This window comes from Haliaeetus albicilla, chromosome 3 (genome assembly GCF_947461875.1).
Source record: "Haliaeetus albicilla chromosome 3, bHalAlb1.1, whole genome shotgun sequence".
NCBI classification, from domain to species: Eukaryota; Metazoa; Chordata; class Aves; order Accipitriformes; family Accipitridae; genus Haliaeetus; species Haliaeetus albicilla.
In genome coordinates this window covers 20131956-20153890 of record NC_091485.1, presented here as the reverse complement: position 1 = coordinate 20153890, position 21935 = coordinate 20131956, and the positions used below count along the sequence as shown (strand labels likewise).

At 39.0% G+C, this 21935-nt stretch overlaps 1 protein-coding gene across 1 annotated transcript in view; it reads left to right on the top strand.

Annotated features, from left to right (window-relative positions):
• Positions 1-11313, top strand: part of VAPA (VAMP associated protein A) — a 33186-nt gene extending 21873 nt beyond the window's left edge. Inside the window, exons 3-6 of the mRNA XM_069778998.1 lie at positions 4278-4381; positions 6386-6466; positions 9347-9523; positions 10518-11313. Of these exons, the coding sequence (XP_069635099.1) occupies positions 4278-4381; positions 6386-6466; positions 9347-9523; positions 10518-10676 (521 nt within the window). The 3' untranslated portion in view covers positions 10677-11313. The remainder of the gene's footprint in view (positions 1-4277; positions 4382-6385; positions 6467-9346; positions 9524-10517) is intronic.
• The last annotated feature ends 10622 nt before the right edge of the window (positions 11314-21935 follow it).

Here is a 21935-nt window from a genome sequence, read left to right as displayed (position 1 = left end):
GAATCTCCAGAATAAAGGGGATTCTCAAACCAGTGACTGTGAGAGGTGAGAAACTCTTTATTTCTCTGGACCCACCATATTTCCCAACTTAGAGAGAGGGGAATCCCCTTTTTATAGGCTGTGGTCTTACAGGTTGTAGACATCACGGGCAGAACAGTTGTCAGCTCCTAGACCTCCTAAGTCAAGAAAGCTGATTTTTGTAGAACCCTTGGAGCAAAGCAAAAGGGAAATAACAGAGCAATCCTCAGAGCGTTTCAGATTCATATCCTTATACCCTTCGGGAAGTTTAAAAGAAGCTGGAGAACTAGCTTCAGGTGATACGTTCAAATGTTGCAGGGAATACCTCAGGAAAACTTTATATTTATGATTGATTAAAACCTTAGAGTAACCTTCCTTGAAGGAAAGACCAGTTTTCTAATCTAGTATGATCTGTAGAATGTGACCCTTTAAATCTTGCTTACCATGGACAGTCCAGCATCTCGTGGATGAAAGATCATTTTACTGAGAATTCGTTCAAGATTCAAGTAGTCAAAAGCCAACTTTATTTTTGTCTTCAACTTCGACTTACAGCCATTTTGTGTTAACTGTGTGTTTGATCTGGTGTCAGGAATCTTTCCCATGGGTAGTCGTACATCACAATCAAGATATTGCTGGACTTTACCTTCAGGGAACTGAATAGATTGAAGCATTCCATTTGCCTATTGTAAAGAGTGTTTTCATAGTTACAAATCATCATTTTAATGCTTTGAATATTTCAGTTTTTTAAATGAGGCAATACTGGAGCTGTAAACAGTATTTCAGCTTCAGGTTCACCGGTAAAGGGAAACAGTGTCATACTGCTTGACTCTCAAGTTTGCATAGCAGGGAATCTTTGATATCCCTTTTTCTGTATTACTGGATTCTCATGCAGTTATGCAGCTACAGTAACCCCAGGATGCTTTTGTTGTTTAGTTATAGCGACTCCACAGTGCTTTTCAGAATTAAGCTCTCTTCCCCAAAGCTTCATATTTTTGTTTTTAAGCATATAATTTCTTTTGGGTCACTTGGTAAGATAAGTGCAGAGATAATTTTTCTAGTGACCCACTTTGTTATCTCATCAATCTCTCAACGGAATGTTTTCAGTGCTGACTCATCTTTTACATAATTAAAAATAGATTTCTGTCACATTGTTGTGCAGAGAGAGATCACTATGGGTTACCATGGGCTGAAACTCTGTGTTCAAAACTAAATGTTGAGATAGTGTTAGCTGTCTTCAGCCTGTATAATGCATCATGCTGATTTACAGTCAAGCCAGTTTTTAAATTCATTGTTGGAGATGTGATTTAACAGTCATTTTAAGAAGTCCATGGGCATTTTGTTTATCATTCAATTGTGAATCACTAGGTAACCTTCTTTAGCCATGTTTATACCTTTTTCCGAAAAATACTAATTTGGTAAGACCTGGTTTTCTTTATTTTGGTGCCCTAAATTAACTATTTATTATTGCATCATGTATTGCTTGTCGTTAACTTGTTAAAAACAATTGCTTGTTGTTGATTATTCTTTTCAGAATATAGTGTGTTACTCTTCTTCCTTCACAACTTGTTAGTGTTACTTATTACGGTTCTTCCTTCTGGTTTTCAGACCCCTTTAAGATGTATTTTGTGGAGATAAAGCCCTCCTGTGTAGAAGACCTAGGCCTATTAACAAGAGGCTTACTTTCATAACTATTTGTTGCAATTCCCCTAGAAGTGATCACTGGACTACTCAGGGATTACAAGAGCATGTTGAAAACTGTGGCTTCGTATGTTCATGAGATTTTCCATGTTTACTTAAAACCGTGAAGAGCTCGAGGAGCTCTTTTGAATTTGTGGATTGTCTTTTTCTGCTGCTTTTCAATTCAATCAGATTTTCAGCTGTTGCCGAGTGGTCAAAGAACGTAAAGTTATTTAACTAGTTATCTAAGGATTCTGCCAGCACGTGAAGAAGTTCTCTGAGGATGGAAAGCTGGCTTTGCCATCTTTCAAGTTACTCCATCTGTTCCCTTGGCTTTAGGAAACTGGACTACTGCATGCTAGTCAGTATTCTGTTGATGGAACAATTCTTAGAGATAAATTGCTGTAGCATCCATACCTGGAAGAAGCATTTAGTTTGATCAGTTATGTTTTGGACCACAGCGAGATGAATGATTAAGGAAACCTGATTTTTAAACCTTTCCAAATAGGATTGTTTGGAAGCATGTCAACTGTACTGTTGAAAACTGTAGCAGTATTGGAGTCTACAGACTGAATTGGTTTAGAATATATGGGAAGGTTGTTCAGAGCACACAAGCTGTTTTTCTAGCTAAATCAGTATTTCTGCTATAGCTTTTTCATTGCTGTAAAATAGGTAAATATACAGATATCTGTTGACAGGGGTCCATAAATGGAATTCTTGGGGGTTTTTTTTAAATCTTTGTCTGAAACTACTTCACCTTCTCTTTTAATTTTGTATAAAAATACACTGAACTGGAATTCCCATTCCATGGAATACAAGTGTACGTACACTGTCAGATAATTTTCCTCTACAATTCACTCTGAGTCCTTATCCTCTGGTAGAACAAGTTGCAAGTGTACCCACATACACATATTTAAATATAATTTGTGTGGTCCTGTACTCCTATCTGGAGTACGGCAACTAACTGTCTCTGAAAGGAGACAACGGGGCTAACACGACAGTTTGTTTCAGGGTCCGCTCCAGACAGATAGTATGGTTGGAGGTAGACTCTGCTGGTTGTATATCCATACCTCTGCTTCAGTAGTCCCCCATCACTACCATAACAAACCTCGTGTATTCAGGTATTTCTGCAAACCCTTATATTATGCCCCTGGATATGCAGCTGTATCCTATAAAAGTTCTAATCTCCTGGTCTCTATTATAGACATCATGTTATTTCAGTCCCTTTGAACTAAAGAAACCACACACAAAATAGTGATGCCAGGGTGACCTGGACAACTGCTATGTGGTGTAAAAACATACAGTCTGCTCCTGGATGGCCTTATACAACTTGGGTGGATGAAGGTACTGTGCTTCTGTAATTAAAGCTTTCATTTAGAAGTATTGTAGTGTGGTAGAAATAATGGAGGCTATAAATACTGTCCATGATGTAATTTTTTTCACTGAGCTTGTGCACACTTCAAAACAATAACTTCAGAAACATGAGTTTCTGTTCTTGGCCAACAGAGTTTTCAACTTTGGAAAGCTGAAAGTACAGTAAAAAGGCTGTCATTAAGAAAGTCTGAACCACTTGCACGCTCTACCTCTGGTACTTTTAGCACAAACTATGTTGTGTCAAAAATGTCTGGTTTGTTTGTTTTTTTTTTTTTAAATCTGCATTACAGTGTGCTGAAAGCTGGAAACGCGGCAAGAAAATACATAAGATAAAATGCAAGGAGCAGGTATTATGAGCTTTATTGTAATGTTCCACTTAAAGCTGCCGTTACAGGGAATTTGATTTTGAATCCTATCCCTCTTTCTTTGCTAGTAAAACGCAGTGGAGGCCCAAAAGTTGCCATATAATTAAAGTGTGTACCTGAATTTTGGAGTACTTCTGGTCCAATGTTAACTGCTAGACTGGACTTAGAGTTAAGAATGTTAAAACCTGAGTAAAATGTGTTGTGTAGTTATTACATAACTAATCACTAGAATTTTTTTTTTTAAAGAGGTCAATTTGAAAGTGTTTTAAAGATTTATTATTAAAGCCCTAGGCAGCTTTACTTCCTATAATAACTGTAGTTTGAATGAAGTATTTTAATAGCTTTGCTCCCAGCTTAGATTAATATACCTTTAGAAGTCAGTTGAACTTTCCCCACTGCTGGTGGTCTACCTAATGTAGGTTCTCTCCCTCTTTTTTTTTTTTTTTCCCCCTGAGTTACTATCATAACATGTGCTACAATTCTTTAACTTTGCATTCACTTAATCATAAAATGTGTTTGTTCCAAAGAAAAGTCCTGTGATGTTTGCTTGAGGTTTTTTTTTTTGTCTTACAGGATATGTTTGTTCATACTTTATATGAAATGTCTTTTAGCTATAGTAATTACAGAAATAATCATGTCAGCTATGCCAGACTCTGAAAAACTTTAAGATCTTTCCACTCAGTAGCTGTTGCTACAGTGTATATCTGCTCTATTTTCAACACTGCCTTTGCATTTTAACTTTCAGTGTGTTCAGTGAGGAGCAAATCTAAAGTGGATAGCATGCTTGTTACAGGGATTAGCTGAAGACTCACAGTTTTATGCTTTATTTTTTCTTCTGAACAGTAATGCTGCAGCCTTTTGACTATGACCCAAATGAGAAGAGTAAACACAAGTTTATGGTACAAACAACCTATGCACCACCAAATATTTCAGATATGGAAGCAGTGGTAAGTAAAAATGGGGTATAATGACTGTTGTATTTTTTTTTCTCTTAAAAGATCAGGCTTAAGTGTAAATGAATCAGTTTATTTTTGGAGAATTGGGTTTTCCCTGAAGAAGTATGACTTCCATACGTGATTCAGGGTTTTTAATATTAAATACAAGCTCAGTTCTTAGAACTCCCCTAGTGGACTGGTTGAATGGAAATAGTAGTGAATCTAAGGTAAGGTCAGTTCAGTGTTAAAATATGGGCATGTTGTACCTTATATGCAGCTAATCTGAAAGGGATAAACAGATTGTATTTGAAGGAATCAAGAGTTTGTTTAAACAACAAGCCTGAAGCTGTATGAAATGGGTGCATTTGGCCTGAAAAGTGTTTAAGTGAAATGTTGAATAGGTCCATAATGAATTAAAACATTTGGAAGACTAAGATATGTCTCCCTACAAGATACCAAGTGGCTAACAGCACAAATGATAGATTTATTTTCTGTTTTAATAGAACTTGTTGTAGATTCAGTTCTTGGGCAGGACTGGTCTCATGAAAGATCCAGAAAAAAGATATTTAGGTTTGTGCTTGTTAGTTCAGAAGTAAGGACAGCTGTTTCTGAGGTTACAAGCTGGCAGCAATGGGAAGGAAGCCTTCAGTTGTCAGAACATGCCCTTTAGGGTGTATGTGGACTCCCATGAGCATGTATATTAAGGTGGAAGGGAATGAGGCACAGGCTTCTGTCTCTAGAGGCTGTTTTAAGGAATGCCTGAGTTTACACAGGTACATTCAATGTTTACTCAAGGCATAGGAAGAGAGGGGAAACAGAGGATAAATACGAGATTTTATAAATCACTGAAATCCACTAGACCTTTGCAGGTTTAGGCTCTGTCCCCTTAAATTAAGGCAAAGACTACTTGTGGCATCACTCTTCACTGGAAACAGTGGAAAACCTTTTAGATTTTGTTAAGCTTTTGAGACACGTAGCTAGAAAGTTAACATCTCTCTTCCCTGTTCGTCTGGTTTACTTTTTCTTAATAGGCTCCGATAGCTCTTGGTTATGTGTGGTAAGTGAAACGTAACTATTTGTTGAGGACATAAAAATCCACTTTAGAAATACCTTTCAAATAACTGCTTTCTCAGTGTGTTCAAGTATAGAATACTGAAAAACAGATCTTGCAGAAAGTCGGTAATTGTAGTTACAAGTTACTGTACAACTAATGCCATTGAAAAAAAGAAAAAAAAAAAAAAGCATGTTATGAAAAGCCTGGATATTCTAGTCTGTAGGACCTGCAATTCTAAGGTGACTTCGGAGGACCTATTCTTGGAAAAATTGCTGCAGACTTCATTCAGATCAGTCTCTGAGCCTAAAGATTTAAGGCAACTATATGAAATGTATGCTTGGAAAGTAAATTGTCAGTTGAGCAGAGAGATTCCAGCATATTTCACAATTATTTAAGTATATTGATAACCATTAGAATTTAAAATCTTTCTTATAAACAGCTTTGAAAAATTGTCTAGGCCCAAATTGTAATGTATTACTCAGTAAAAGGAGGAAGTGGTTAAAAATCAAAATAGGAAGAACTGAAGAAATTTATTCTGGAACTAAATATAGTCACTAGATGTCTTGCAATCTTTTGTTTAAAATTGGTGCTTCCAAGATGGGACATAAAGAGTACATTTACCAAGGAGTGATAGGGCTAGATCTTTGTTCTTAAATCAACTCAGATGGTACTTGTTCCTCACTGTGTGTCCTCTCCCTATCCCCTACAAACCTCTGGATCCATCCGTGCATTCAATTTACTCATTTCCATCTCCAGACTTAATTAACCATTTTTAGCTTTCATTACTTTGCAGTAGTCAAAGTGAACAAAAAACATTGTTCAGAAGCAAGTCTGAAAATTGCAGCTAGGGTAAGGACAGTATTCAGCTGTATAGGAGGCAAGTACTAAGAGCAAGCTTATGAACTGTTCAGATGTTTGCATGAGCCTGGCATGTTAAGTAACTATATTAATTGTTGTCTTAGTGGAAAGAAGCAAAACCTGATGAGTTAATGGACTCCAAATTGAGATGTGTGTTTGAAATGCCCAATGAAAATGATAAACTGGTAAGTAAGAAAAGAGTAAGAAACTGTCATACACTGACTAGTAGGATCTCACGGAAATTTGTTTCAAATTTTTTTTTAAACCTATTTGATTTGTTGATTAAATGCATTGTAGGAATTTGTACTAAATTAGACAGGAGAACTGTTCAGTATATAACTTTTCAAGGATTTATAGAATCATAGAACAGCCTGGGTTGAAAGGAACCTTGAAATAAATACTATCTGGTCCAACTTTTCGTCAGAAAGGGAGCAGCCTCTCCAGCTGCATTTTAAAAACCTCCAGCAATGGAGTCTAGTGCCAAAAATTACTATTCTTTTGTTATTTTTAGTATTGATTTGCTTTAGCATTTTATTGCTGTCAGATTAAAAAAAAAAATCTTCAATACTGCATACAGTGAAAAGTGAATTGCATCCTTTGCTTTTTAAAGTATTAAATGCTTTTCAGTTTTAAAAACTCTGTTTCTAATTCAACTGAATTAGAAAAGGAAGTACTGATTAGAAATTAACACATGCTTTGGGAATCCTAAATGCAGTTTTTAAGGTAGTGGTAAAGACAGATAATCAGACAAAAAAAAATCCCATTACCTCTTTCATGCTCTTGCCTTCAGACAAAATCTATTCCAATTGTGTAGGAGATGACAGTTTCATTGTATATGGATTGAAGATGTCTGTTTTGTGTTGCCTGATATTTGGAATAATAGCTAACTGTCAGTTACCTAGAAGTTTTGCAGTATATGACTAAACTCCTATGCATTCGCATTTTTTTTACCCTCATACTTGAAATTCTAATTTATGGAATCTTAATACTGTATTTTCTGGGTTGTTTGGGTTTTTTTTGGATTTGTTTGGGTTTTGGGGGTTTTTTTTGGTGCTGGTTTTAGCATTGTAAATTAGAGTGTTAAAGTAGGATTTCTGTAAACAACCTTATTTACTTTATGGCCTTGACTTTTCTTTTTAGTACTGTCCAGTTTTTATGGTAGTCTATAAGGCATGTTGGGGGAAAGTACCATAATCCATGTGTGTAAAAACCATCTCAATATTTACATGCATAAAGGGTCTCAGTGAAGGCTCCTAGCTGGCCAGTAGCTGTCTTTGCAACCATTCTTTTAACAGAGTTTTTGGAGTGTAATGTAAAGATGTTTTTCAGACTTGATGTCAGTATAATGTTCTTGGGTTTGTTTGGTAAAAGGTAATTTGAGATGCAGCCTTTTACTCAGATGTAAGCTGCCTAAGTGTGTTAAATGGTAAAACTGTAAAGGTTAAGCATTTATTATCAAGGCACACAGTTGTTTACTTTCTGTGATTTTTACTTTCTTACTAAATTACATCTTAGATATTAGAAAAATTATACTTGTTTTTAATTTTATAAAATGTATAATGTGGTGAGAGAAATGTAGTGGATTATACAAAGCTACCTCCTTTTGTACTTTATTTAATGTGATGTCTTCATAGTATTCATTGTATATAATGTTTGTGTTTTTCTGAGTAGCAGCACAGGGTTGCAAAACCCTGCTTTAGCGGTTGATTTAGTCAGTCCCTTAAACCTGGCAATGAGAAATCTGCCAAATCCTGAGGGTATAAGCCTTACCTGCCACCTTGGGATATACCTACACCAGGACACAAGTATTTCACTCCAGTCAGCAACAACTTTCTTCAGATGCCTACCAGTCATAAGTCAGAAGATTGACATGAAGAAACCAGTCAGTGAGGTCAAACAGCAGAAGAAGGTTTGTTCCAGGGAGATAAGTCTTAGGTCTCTAGTGAAGTTTCAGTGCTACTAAACAATTCAGTTCAGCTAGCAAACCAATTAAAAAAGCAACAGATCCTGATCTGCTTACTCATGATATAGGTATGTCGACCTTTTTAAATCCAGTTAGGAATACCTGTGTGGAGTGGCAGGATCTGGCTCTTAGGCTATCTGTGGCTGCATTGCAAAAAATGTAAAATGCAAGTAGATGCTGTAGACCAAATAACTGCTACTTGCGTAGAAACTAAAGAAATTCTTGCATCTTGTTTTAGTTGCTTTGTTATTACATAGATCTGTTTACCTTTTAATAGGTTTTCTGTTACATTTAGTACTTACCTTGGACTACTTTGGTTATGAAAGATGCAGTATGGTGGTAGTCTAAATGACATAGCTGTGTAGCCAAGCAAGTAGGAATACAGAAGCCTGAGTCTGAATCTGATCTGTTTCTGAGTGTATTGCCATATGAATGCTGTATTTTTACAAATGGTAACCTGGGCTATATAGTTGAATCTATTGTATTAATGTCTACTGAAGATCATCGTATATTTTGAGCAGAGCTGTGGGAACTGGATTTTTAATTTTATTTTTGGCATTTTCACAGCTTTTTATGTGACTTTTCATTTGTATTCAAAATTATTAATGTGTATTTCAGACATGCTGTGAGATCTAAATTCCATGTTTTTGCAATACCTTACTTTCCTTCAGTAAGAGGTGCTATATAAGTGCAAAATATTTGTGCCATACATACTTCATATTAGTTTGTGACACAACCTGGTTTCTTTATACTTTGTTTTGTTTATTACTATTGCAGGATTACTTTCTTCCTTTTATTTTTTTCCCCTCAAGTTCAAATGTTGTTTGGTGTATTTTATGCCGTCTCTTGGATACCTGCTGGGTCAGTGTTAAGCAGCTAATGTATTAATTTTTGTCTCAGTAGCATGTAGTACCAAATGTAAACAGTGCAGTCTTCTCTTGCTTTTTAATATTTGAGCTAATCAGAATTGAACTGATAACAGAAGTCTTTGTTCAGATTACTGTAATTGAACTGTATTAGTAGCTGGATTGTTTCAGTTTTAAGCTGTGGATGATTTTTCTCTAGGTAAGTAAAATTCTCAAGTCATTCTTAATATTTGTAGAATGATATAGATGCAAGCAAACCTGCCCCAGTACTGAATACATCTAAGCAGGATGGACCGATGCCAAAACCACATAGTGTTTCACTTAATGATACTGAAACAAGGAAGCTAGTGGAGGAGTGCAAAAGACTTCAAGCAGAGATCATGAAGCTGACAGATGAAAATCGGCACCTGAGAGTAAGTTCTGCTTCCATGTTTGTATTGGAGGGGCTTCACTCTTCTTGATTGAAAGGTCTGGTTTGTAATTAGGCCAATAGATGTGTATTCCAGAAAGTAGATGCAACTGTTAAGAGAGTCAAGATTGATTTGTAATACGTTTTTACTGTCCTGTATATACTGTATATTTTGAACTTCTCAGTGATTGAGACATTGTGATTGTCATGGATGATATACTGAAGCTACGTAATTTTCTTCTTAAATGAAATGGTCCTATTTAAGGTGGTCTTAGTTACTTAAAGTCTAAATCAGAGATATTGAATTAGTAGCTTTTAATAAAATTGCTTTATTATTCATTAAGAATGAGTAAATGAGATGCAAAGTGGTAACATTCTGTATCACAAATTGTTAGTGAACAAGAACAATTGCTTGGCCAGAGGAGGTAAGCAAACACTACTTTCCAGTACCTTTATATAAAGGTGCCATTTTAGTAACATGTAACTAGTCAATATATAACTTTATGTGCCTTTTCTATATATTTGGTTTTGGGTATCTGACAATTTCATTGATCATGGTAGTCTTTTTAAGAACCATGAAATAATGATGTCTCCACACCTGCAATTCTGATGACATTGGAACATTTGGAGAAGCAGTACACAAAGCAGATGTTTCTCCTTAACAGTAAGGAGTTACTGCAGATAATTACAGAATATTTAATTCTGACACATATTAAGTAAAAGCAGGATTCTTTGTTGTGCCTTGCAAGAATTTCAGAATCTTTCTTAACTAGAGCACGGAGAGAAACTAGTGGATTACCTGTCCTTATTTGAAATGTTATAGTTTGCTATGTTCATGTTTTGGATTTTGGTGTGGTGTAATGTTGTGGGTTTGGTTTTGGCTTTTTTTTTAACTTTAAATGTTCACCAGTAAATTTGGCCTTTGTGTTCAGTTTTTACAATTGTAAAGAAGATGTGCTCATAAATTTTTTCCATCTATGTTCTTTTTTCCCCCTCAGGATGAAGGCTTGAGGCTCAGAAAGGTAGCGCACTCGGATAAATCTGGATCACCCACAGCTTTGGCCCTCAGAGATAATGGCTCTAATTCTCTTCCTTCACTTCTTGTTGTAATTGCAGCCATTTTCATTGGATTCTTTCTAGGGAAGTTCATCTTGTAGAAAGAATGAGTGAGAGAAGCATGCAAAATGCAGCTTCCTTTTTTTTTTTTTTTTTTCTCTTGGCCAGAAAAAGATTTGTTTACCTACCACTTCATTGGTAGTATGGCCCAAGCGGCCATTTTTGTGTACAGCATCATAACAGGCTTTGCCTTTAATGATCTCGCACAGTTAGAAAACACAATCTGAAAAGACAAACTGTTCGGCTACTGGACAAAATTGTACATTAAATCATCAATAGCAGGTGTCAGTTGCACATTCAGTCCTTTATGAAAATTCATAATTAAAGAATTGTTCTTTCTTTCTGTGGTTTTAATAAGAATTCAACAATTGTTCAGAGTCTTGTAAATGTTATTTTAATAATCCTTTAAAATTTTATCTGTTGCTGTTACCTCTTGAAAAACGATTTATTAGATTGCTAATCCCACTCATTCAGGAATATGACAAGAGGTATTCTGGGGGAAATGGTGCCTCTTACTGTGTAAATTTTCTCCTTACCTTACTTTGCTAATGTCATGGCAGAATTTCTTTCTTATTCCTTGTGAGGCATTGTTGAGAGTTCTTCATCCTTACAATCCTGTCCCATAATATTTAACATTACAAAAGAAATAAAATTGTTAACAGATTTTTCTGCTGGGTAGCCTGTTTGTGTGTGTCGTATTTCTAGAAGGGATTCCTAACAAGTTCATTGTTCATGGTAATTTGCTACTTGTAACAGATGGCTATTTTGAAGTTTATTTGCTTAAGTCTCTGGCTTAGACTGTTGTAATTGAAGCTTGGGGGGAAAAAAAAAAAAAGGTTTCCATTCTATTTGTTTAAAAAAATGAAGTTTTTTCTGGCTGCTTTCAGCTACAGAGAGGATGGTTATCAAACTTGTTCTGGGACAGAATGATTTGGATATCCAGCAGGTACAAATACCAGACATGAATGTTTTCAATATATTAACAATTTGCTTGGATTGTGCGGGCGTGTAATAATCAACCTTCTGTTCCATCTTTGGATCTTCTGGGTGTCTTCCAGGAGTCAACATTATTCTTTGATTTCATAAGGGTACTTAATTCACATATACTAATTTACTTTGTTTGTAATACTGTTTTAGCAGATGCTCAAAAATGCAAGTTGAATCATTCAGACACCCATAGTGAATTCCATGATGCAGAAGAGTTGATATTTGCTGAGTGAGCCTCAGTTGCTTGCCTCTTGAAAATGAAAAAGATTTTTATGCAACTCTTGGCAGATCTACCTGTGTTAACCATGTATAGCTAAGTTTTAAAGAATGCGTTTTTTGGGGGTCTGAAATGCTTCCCTGCACTTAATCTCATGTCTTGCCTCATCTCCAAATATGTCATAAAAACAAACAGTAGTATTGGAACAAAATATTATCTGTACTTCTGACTAAGTGTAAGTCAATACAGGGAATTACTTGTAAACTGAAAAATTGTGGAAAGGGTATACTCCTGTAAGCAAAATTGTGTATGCTCTTGGACAGCTTGACTTGATGTGGTGCAGCTAAGTGTGTTAGACTTTGGTATATGCACACCTTATGTAGCTGAGAAAAATGTTCTGGAGAAGATGTACGTTATTTTGGTTGCCTTTGATTTCTAGTGCTTTTTTTAAAAAAGAAAACTATAATTACATCATGTTCTGTCATTGCTTTCTGTGATAAACTTTTTTTATAAAATCTTGCAAGGAAGATGATGAAGAAAATTCAAATACTGCTTATCTTTTCACTTAGCATGCAAGCACAGGTATTTCCAATTATTTGTTCCGGTGTCTGCATTCAAGTCTCCTTCCATCCCAGTGACTGGAAAAAAACTATGTTAAGATCTTGATTATTTTGGTTCCACTGGTTCAGAATGGTGTAATTCTCCTGATTTTTTTCTCTAACAGAACATTGCCACATCAAACTTTCGTAGCCTGTTCCAGACTGATTACATGGAAAATAACAAAAGCAATAGTGTGCAGGATGTAGTTTGCTTCAGACAGAGCAGTCATTCCTGTGCTGGGGGTGGCGGGGAGGTGAGGGAATCCTCTGGAAGATCTTAAAATGTTTGCAGCATAGTGTATGGAGGTTTTGAAGGGTAGCTAGCACTTTTGGGACTTGCGAACAGAAAAAGGAGTCATTGCTCAATGCAGCGGACTCAGGTTTTGATGTCTGGCAGCAGAAATAAAAATAATGATAAAATCAGGTTGAAATAACTTTTTTCATAAATAACAAACAGGTGGCGGTAAAACTTGGTCATGGTTTAAGTAATGTCTTCAAAGTGAAAGTGTGCAGCGGTCTCATAACCAGTGTACTTACTAATGGTATAAGGAGACTGTCTTGGTTTCCAGTAATCCCTTCATAGCTGTATATAAAATGTAATGCTAAAACTATTTTGCTCTCAGGAGTCACTTTGGATGAGATCAACTGTGTTCAGTGAATTATGTAATATGGATTAAATTGTTTGTCTTTGTTCCTGAAATGGTTAGAACTTGTTGCTTTGTCCGCCTGCTTACTTGTGTATGTAAGCACAGGGAAATACAGTCTCTCCACTGCTCCTAGTGATCTGGTCAGACGATGATGCCCATAAAGTCGTGTGAGGCTAAATGTGTAACTTCACTTAAATATGCATTGCAGGTTGCTCTTCTGGTTTCTCAAAAGGGCAAAATAGAACAAGTATACAGTATCAAAGTAATATTTTAAAGTTTTTATGAATATAGCACTTTAAAAAAGGGTAGTATGATGGTTCAGGGGGGGAAAAAACCCTAGTTAAATAGATATGGTTTCTGTAGTAATTCTGGGCACCAAATTTAACCCACTTAAATAAATAAATAAATAAATGAAGTTCATTTAAGAAAAAGTTATTGGTATCAATGCACAAGTTATTTGTGCATTTCTATGCATTCTCTAAAAGCTGTTGACAAGTGCTATTGCCCAGGCTTGCATGTTTCTGCTGCTATGATTGAAGGCAATTTACATGTAAGAAGCAACCAAACACTAGCTTGAAACTTCGTTATCCTCTTGGGAGGAGGGAGGGTGGAGGGAGGAAGTGGAAGGTGACATTTTGCCAAAGGGGAAAAGACAAAGTCAATCAGCAAAACTTATCTTTCAGGCCTTCTTCAAAGATACTAAAAGTTGAAGTGTTAATAAACCATTAAAAACATAGTAGTAGTGTCCTTTTTATTTTGGAACTTCTCCCTGACTGTGTACGTTCTGTAGACTGCTGATACTGAATAGGTGTATCTAGTCCACCTCGCTGGCAGTGTAACTGGCCTGCTTCTAGGTAGTGCTAGTAAATAGTGTGAAGCTGCCTTGGGTGAAGATTCAGTGTTGGAGTGAGGAGCAGATGCCTGAATCCAGGCAACACTGAGGATCCTGATGGTTTGTCCGATTTATAATAGTTGTCGTGACAAAGAGTTTTCTTTTTCCTCTTGGAGTCCCTAGGTATTTATGCTTGCCAGGGCAAGCACTTGCTTTAGTCTGTGGCAAAAGATGGAGTGAGACCTATGCAGTTATAGAGCAACCCTAATAAACATTTACTGTAATACTGAAATGCCCTGCTCTTCATGTTTGTAGGTGGAATTGAAATTCTGTAGCTCATCTTTGTAGCCACATTGCTGTGAACACAGTAGTTCACTGCTTTGCTTTTTACGCTCGTTCCTGTTGAATGGCTTTGCAGGGTGTGTCCTGGAAGGCACATCTGCATGCAGCACTGCCCACTGCTGCCAGGGACTCTGTCCTCGCTGATCCTGAGCTTCTGTGGCAGCTTTTGGCTGGTGGCATGCTTAAATAAATGTTGGGCAAGAGGAGCACCTAAATACAGGAGGTGGTTTTCCCAAGGGTTTGAGCTCCTGTAGGAAGGACTGAAACTAATGATGATTAAATGAGACAGATTTCTTTGTTTCCTGTCTGAATTTCTTTTACAGGGGCACTTGATAACATAACCAAGTGTATGATTGAAGTTGGTCTGTTGTGTTTTTCTTTTTGAATGCACCTTGCATACATTTAAGAAGAATTGCTGATTTTGACAGGGCTGCATAAGCAGAGGTAGTGATGGTGTCGTCACCTTCATTTATTTGCCCTTTAAGTGACAAATGGCTATGTAGAAGTGAGATCATGTGCAAAAGCAAAATAATTGATTCATTTGTCTGGTTTTCTCATTACTGGTAGATGGTAAGGTCAGTGCCTGTTCCTCATTTGCTGGGACAAGGGTTTATGTGTTTGTGTGGTGAACTGGATCTGGAAACAGCTCTGGATGAAATATCTTGTTTCATCCCCTGCAAATTATGTTTTAACTAAATCGTGGTATAAGTATCTCTCACCATACTAGAGTGCCATTTTATTTAAGCTTGGTACCAGTTTAAGTAACGTCAGTAGTAACGACTGCCAGCAGGTTATTTAATCCCTGTTTATACACTAGCTACTTCTGTTGCTGGCGGTGGCAGAATGCTGTTCTTCCCCTCCCTCTTCTTTAGAAAAGATTTAAAAGGTGCTATGGTATCCAGGCACAGAGGTGTGAGACAGCTGCTATTATAGTTAAGCAGTCTGAGTTTGGACACTTGAAATAAATGAAAAATTAATTGAAAGATGACCGAAATATTTATTCTTACCTTTTAAGCTTTTGTATAAGAAAAAAAGCCTTGTGAGTTGTTTTGGTTTTTTTAAAGTTAGTCGGTTCATCATCCAAGTTCTGCAAAAAAAAAGATAAAAAAATGGGTGTAGTCTGGGAGTAATCCAGGATGTTCTTGAAAGTTTTTACTAATGCTGGTGTAGGTTCATGTGCATAGGTGAATTCAGAGAGATTGTCAATGATGATCAATATCTAGGCTGTTCTCAGAGTGGGTAGTAATAAAACAGCAATCTTTGTGACTGTTTCAGCCTGCCTTCTAAGGATGGCTTATCCTGGCTTTAGAGATGGGGAACCTGAGGCCCAAGTGTTGGGACAAATGATTGGGAGGGAAGGGATGGTTTAGGCACAGCCCCTGTTTCTAGCACACGCTCCATCCTGTTTCTCATCAAGCCTTCTTTGAGCCTTGTCCAAGTCTTCTTTTTGTTGGATTTCCAAAATGCTGCTTCATGTTGCTTGGAGATCTGTCATAGGCTTTTAAAGCACCTTCCTAAGGACTTGGCTGTTGCCTTGTCTGTTAAACAGATAGAAAACATGGCTGTTAGGTGTGTAACAGTGGATTGTGCTCACTGGGTTTATAATGCCTAAAGACAGTGGGGGGAGGGGAAGCTGCTAAACATTTGGGCATGTTGTGTTTGTAGTCTTGGAACATAAAAGTGTGTCTGTATAGCAAAAAAACTTCTGTGGAGCCAACGTGGTTAGTACTTTTCAAGTAAAAGTAAACAGTCCTAAATCTGTACAACTACCCTGTTAGTGCTGGTATATATTGCTCTACCCATGGGAGTGGCGAAATATTTTTCCATTGCTGCTTTGATAGTCCAATACAGATTGTACAGACAGCTAAGCTATGATTTTCAGAGGCACTTCTTCAGAAGAGCCAAGCACTTATTTTTGTTTAAAAACCTAAACATGTTTGACTCCTGCAAGAAGAGGTGCTCCAGCAATAGCAGACTCTTACAGAGGTTAAATCCACTGATGTGTTTTCACTCAAAATTAGTAAATGCTTTGCTGTTATTACTGCTTTTCAGACTGCAGTACACGTCTGCACTGGTATGAGAGCTGGTTTGAGGAATATTAATAATGAGAATTGAGTATCTTCGTTATGAAGATGGTGCTCTGTTTCTTAATGGTTGAGAGGCATTGCTTTAAATCATTATGCAGGACAGCCTAGTTTATAGAACTGTATTTTGGAAAGGCTTAGGAGGAAGGTCTACAGAAAACAAAACTTGAACCCTGGGTCAAAGAGAGAGACAGCCCTCTAGAGCTATAATTAGAGGTACTAAAGAGTGCAGCTTTGATAATGGAGTGGTTCATAGAAGGTGGGAGCTGATGCAGTGGGTAATTTTCCTTGATTGCCTTAATCACCTCAGGTTAGTTTAAAATTTTGAAATTATAAATATGAGACACCTGTCCCACATCTCAGGAGTGGTTGGTGTCAAGTGAAGAAAAAAGGAGTATGGTAGGAAGAGGCGGTCATGAGAAGAGCAAGACAGACTGCTTTAGAAGTGGCTTTGGTAATGGCTTTGTCTTCCCAGGACAGCTGGGCTGTCTGTACGTCCTGCCTTCTCCCCAGCGGCTGTGGCCTTCTCCAGGAATGGGAATTTCTCTCCAACCTCAGGGTGTAAAGCCTCAAACATGGTGACCTGCCTTGTAAACAGGAGAATGCCAGGAGAAGGATTTTCATTGTATTCATGCTCAGGATTGTCTAACCTCGGATTTCCAATGCAGCCTTCAACTTCATGGCACTGCTTTCCAACTTCACTGTCTTGCATAATACCTTGAAATACTTTAGCCCTTGGGCCTCTCATTTCATGTCCCAGCTTCAAGAAAATCAGAACAGATTGCTTTCCTGATTAGGTGAAATTACCTCTTCATCCTGCCTCCACAGGAACCAGATTACAATGGCAAAGGAAGGTCAGCGTATTTGTGGAAAAACTTCTTAAAGAGACGTTTATGTGATTGCAGCATCTTTGTGCTGCTTTTCCCTGTGTGAATTTGAAATCTAATTCAAGCCACCTTTGATAGAGGGGTTGATGTTTCACAGGTACCAACTACCTCCAGTTACAGGAAAATCAGAGCTGCGATGAGACATGTAAATTGGTGCTCCCATCCAGGGCAAGTCCACACAGTGAGCTGGAAGGATACCCGTCCCGCTTCCTGCTGTGTGACCAGTTAGTGCTGGTGTGCTTGCCAAGCTGTCAGCATGGGCATTAGAGCAAACAGCCCGGCAGCGGCCAGTGGTAGTCCAACACTTGTCAGCAATGTGGGTGAGAGATGAGCATGTTGCAAGGGAGCCGGTTAGCAGGTACGGTAGGGGAAAACTCAAGCCATCACCAGGGTAAGCTGATGAGGGGGAGCAGAGCTTGATCTACCCAGGGGCAGGAAGGAGGTGGTACAAGAAACTGCTAAATAGCAGGGTGAGAAATGCTAAAAGTTGGAGAAAGTATAACCCTGCATGTATGCATCCTCACTTCTTTGTCTGCTCTGCTCAGACACTTAGAAGCACTAATGATTCAATGATAGTGTGTCCAGAGAACGGCAACGAAGCTGGTGAGGGGCCTGGAGCACAAGTCTTATGAGGAGTGGCTGAGGGAACTGGGGCTGTTTAGCCTGGAGAAAAGGAGGCTGAGGGGAGGCCTTATCGCTCTCTACAGCTACCTGAAAGGAGGTTGTGGAGGTGGGAGTTGGTCTCTTCTCCCAAGTAACAAGCGATAGGACGAGAGGAAATGGCCTCAAGTTGCACCAGGTGAGGTTTAGATTGGATATTGGGAAAAATTCCTTCGCAGAAAGGGCTATCAAACATTGGAACAGGCTGCCCAGGGAAGTGGTTGAGTCACCATCCCTGGAGGTATTTAAAAGATGTGTCGATGTGTGCTTAGGGACATGTTTTAGTGGTGGACTTGGCAGCGTTAGCTTCATGGTTGGACTTGACGATCATGAAGGTCTTTTCCAGCCTAAATGATTCTGGGATTGCAAATGGATGGGAGAAGGAGTCTGATGTTCAGAGTAGCCGTAACTGAGCTCAAAGCTTCTCTTAGACCACTGATTTTTTTAAAAAAATGCTAATTGTGATTTTATAAGTTCACTTCTAGAGGTATGTAGAAGTTGCATTTGTAGAACTAGAGGCATAGAAATGAAGCAACTAATCAAAAGCAAACATTTTCAGCAATGTGACCAGTGGCATGTGGACAGGGGCCTCCTGATCCCCCTGGCTGCTGCTGTGAGAGTGCAGCAGAGAAAGAGCAATGCGTGACCCGGGTCCTCCGGCGCTCTGCACACAGCGTGGCTCCTTAGGTGAGCCACATAAACATTAATTCCCCCGTGGGCAGGCATAATAATAGCGTTATGCAAAACCACTGTGTGTGTCTGTGTACATTCATATTTATCTGTGAACACCGATCTTTCTGGGGTGCCTGTATGCTAACAGGTAAACTGGTGGTTACAGTGGGCTGAGTTGCTATAGGACTTTACATTGTATCTTATGTTTGTAATTGCTTCAGTTGCCTCTAACCCACTTTACTCCTTTAACTACTCCCACTTTTTGAGTTACTTTAAAATTGCTAATTTTGAAGGCGACTGGGTGCAGAAACACTTCCTTCATTCTTGCCAAACGGGAGCCATCTTGTCCAGCTCCCCCCCAAATACACCCTGAGCCTCTGCAAGTATTAATTTGAGACCTTCAGAGAGAAACAGGAGGCTTAAGCAGGAGGATGCTGACACAAGGTGAATTTCCAACATCCAGAAGTGTTTGCTACTGCTTTTGTGAAGTGCAAAGATACCAGCTGCCAATGCAAAAGCATTTTTAGATTTAAGAAATTTAAATTTAGATCTATAGAAATTAAGATATTTTTATAGGAAGTCCTTCCCTGTCTTATGCCTGATGGCCTTGAAGTCCTGTATGTTCCCTTTTGTGTAGCTATACATTGATTGTTGTCTCCTAGTCCTGTTTGGAATCATGGAAGCTAAAACATTCGCTCTTATAACAGTGTGAGCCAATAATAATCTAAGATTTAAAATTATTGATAGAGTGTCAAAATTTAGTAATTGTTTTTTGCATATATAGTATATTGGAGAGTTTATGTAGCTCTTAGAACAGTTTTAGTGAATGTGTGATACTCCTCATTAAAAATTTTGGTAATTCCATGAATTAAATACTTGCATGTGAGCTGTGTGTATATATATATATCATTACAATTTTCAGTTGCTGTTTATATGTACATTTTTGGACAGATAGGAGGAGTACATTGAAGCAGTGCAAGGCTTACAGTTTAGTAATAATATTTTCCTTCTAGTATTAATTTAAAACATGCAGAAGTGGTTGTTACAGCTTAGACCGTGGAACCATTTCCCCAGTATCCCTTAGGGAGTGTGGAGAAGGGATTCCTGCAGTGCGTACTGTATCGGTTCGAAAAGTTTTGCCCTGATCATATGGCACTGGGCATGCAGGAGGGGCTGCAGCAAAGGCCACAGGGGCAAAGCTTCATTCTGGCATTTCTTAATTCTGGAAAGTGTAACTCGGACTTCTTCTGAGTGTAGTTCCCATGATGGTCTTTTATCGCTACCGCTCACACCGATGCTGTGCTCCTCTGGTGAGGAGAGCACGTCACGTGGAAGGAAATTGCCGTCTCAGCCTGCTCCTCAGGCAAGACTTGTCAAATGTCTTTAAAAGATGTGTGTATGTTTTATTTTCTGTATGCTAAAACCATGGGCTCAGTAGAGAATCTGGCTTGAGGACAAACAGGCCTTTCCTGTTCACTTGCCCAGGCTCTGCTGATCCCTCCTGTCTTTCATGGGAGGTGATGGTGTCCCCTCTTACCTTGCCTCCCCTCCGCTCCATGGTTACTGCTCCGCCCTCTCACCAGCTCTGAATTAATTGCTGGGACCAGACCAAGGGACAGCTTGCCTAGCTGCTGCCGCCCTGGGGAGTGGGGACTGAGCCTCGGAACGCTGGTCCCGGGGGGCAGCTGGCAGGGGGAGCCTTGCTCTGCTGGCTGGCAAAGTCTGTGTGGCCCCACCCTGCCCCGCCCTGCCAGCCCCGCCCCACCAAGCTGCCACTGCCCACTCCCACCTGTGAGCTCCGCTTGATGGCTCAGCTGGGTGGCCGAATGCTTGGGAATTTGTCTGCCTCTTGTCTGTGGCATTGAAACTGTCAATTGTGTTTGCTGGACGGCAGGGTCGTTGCCAGCAGTGCCTTCTGTAGGGCAGCTGATGGAGCTGATGTCTCCGTATTTATTGCTTTCGTTATCTTTGGGGGTCTTCAGGCTACTGTTTGGTGCTAAGAGAAAAGTGATCCAGTAGTTGGGCGTTCCTTTAAAGAAATTCGTAAGGCATGTGTCTGTCTAGCAAGCATCTGTCCTCTGGGTGAAAGTACGGAGGTCTGATCCTGGGATTTTTTTTGTGGATGGAATCACAGAATTCAGCAGAGTTAATCTAGGAGAGCTAACAAGGCCTAACAACTTCAAGCATAAACTTTTTTCCCAAGCCTTTTTCATTTCTTTATTTGCAGACAGCACTATCCCGTGCAGCTTGCTTTCTCATTTTCCAACAGGCTGTCTTGGAAATGGCAGCAGACAAGGACTGACGTGCTTCCCATGGGAAAAGGATGTTGGGAATTGTGTCTGCCTGCTTTGAGGCAGCGACCACAGGCAATTCCCATTACCAGAAGACATGTAGGAATTAATTATTGTCCTTGGGGCTTGGTAGTGCCATAGCTAGATTCCATCTGATGGACTGGTCCTACAGCCCGGAGCAGACTTATGAAGAAGAATGGGTGGGGGAAAAGGTGCCCGGGAAATAATTGCTCAGGCCAACAGCACTGTTTCCTTAGCTGTTGAGGGTACTTGCAGTTTGATTCCTTACAGCCATGTTTCTGCCTGATTCAGCAGTGGAGTGGAAATTTCGTTCCTTATTATTATTTATTGCTGGCAGGAAATGGCAGTTAAAAAAATAAAGTGATTGCACTAGAGGAGAAGACTAGAAGGAAAAAAATTCTTGGCAAATACTTGTAGTAAGAGTACGGCAGATTATGGAAACTATAAAATTCAGAACGAGTGGTGCTGGGTTTTATTACCTAGCCTTCCCTGTTGTGACAGGAGTGAGTAGAATCTATTTATGCCTGAATTCATCCGTACCCACCACTTTGTGTGGAAGGGAGGCCACTTCTTCACAGGCTGTGGCTACTGCATTCAGAGTACCTTGTAATTTAGGGCATGCTTCCTGGAAACCGAGCTCATCTTCCAGGGATTTCCTGAGTCAGTTCTGAAAACTCAGACATTGGTCAACTCCAAAGCTCTTGGTGGTGGTGGAAGTCTCACTGACTGCATTTCACCTCTTCTTTCTGTGCACAAGTGAGGCAGGAGTGAAACGGCACAGCACTGAAGAAAGATGTTTTTGTTATCCTGTGGCTTGCTTTCCTTTCTCAGTTTGTTTCAGGTTTTTCTTCCTTTTTAAGAAAAGTGTCCTTTCTCACCCCTCCTGCTCCCTCGCCCAGGTTGTAGCCCTTAAAGCGAGTGAGATGCAATAGCAGAGCGGTAATGCTGGTTTGCTTACATCTTTTATGAAAAACATTTGGTTTCTGTTGAACGACACCCTTTGTCCCGACACAGCTGCTCTGACCGTACTCTCCTTGCAAGCCAACACCATTGTTACTCAC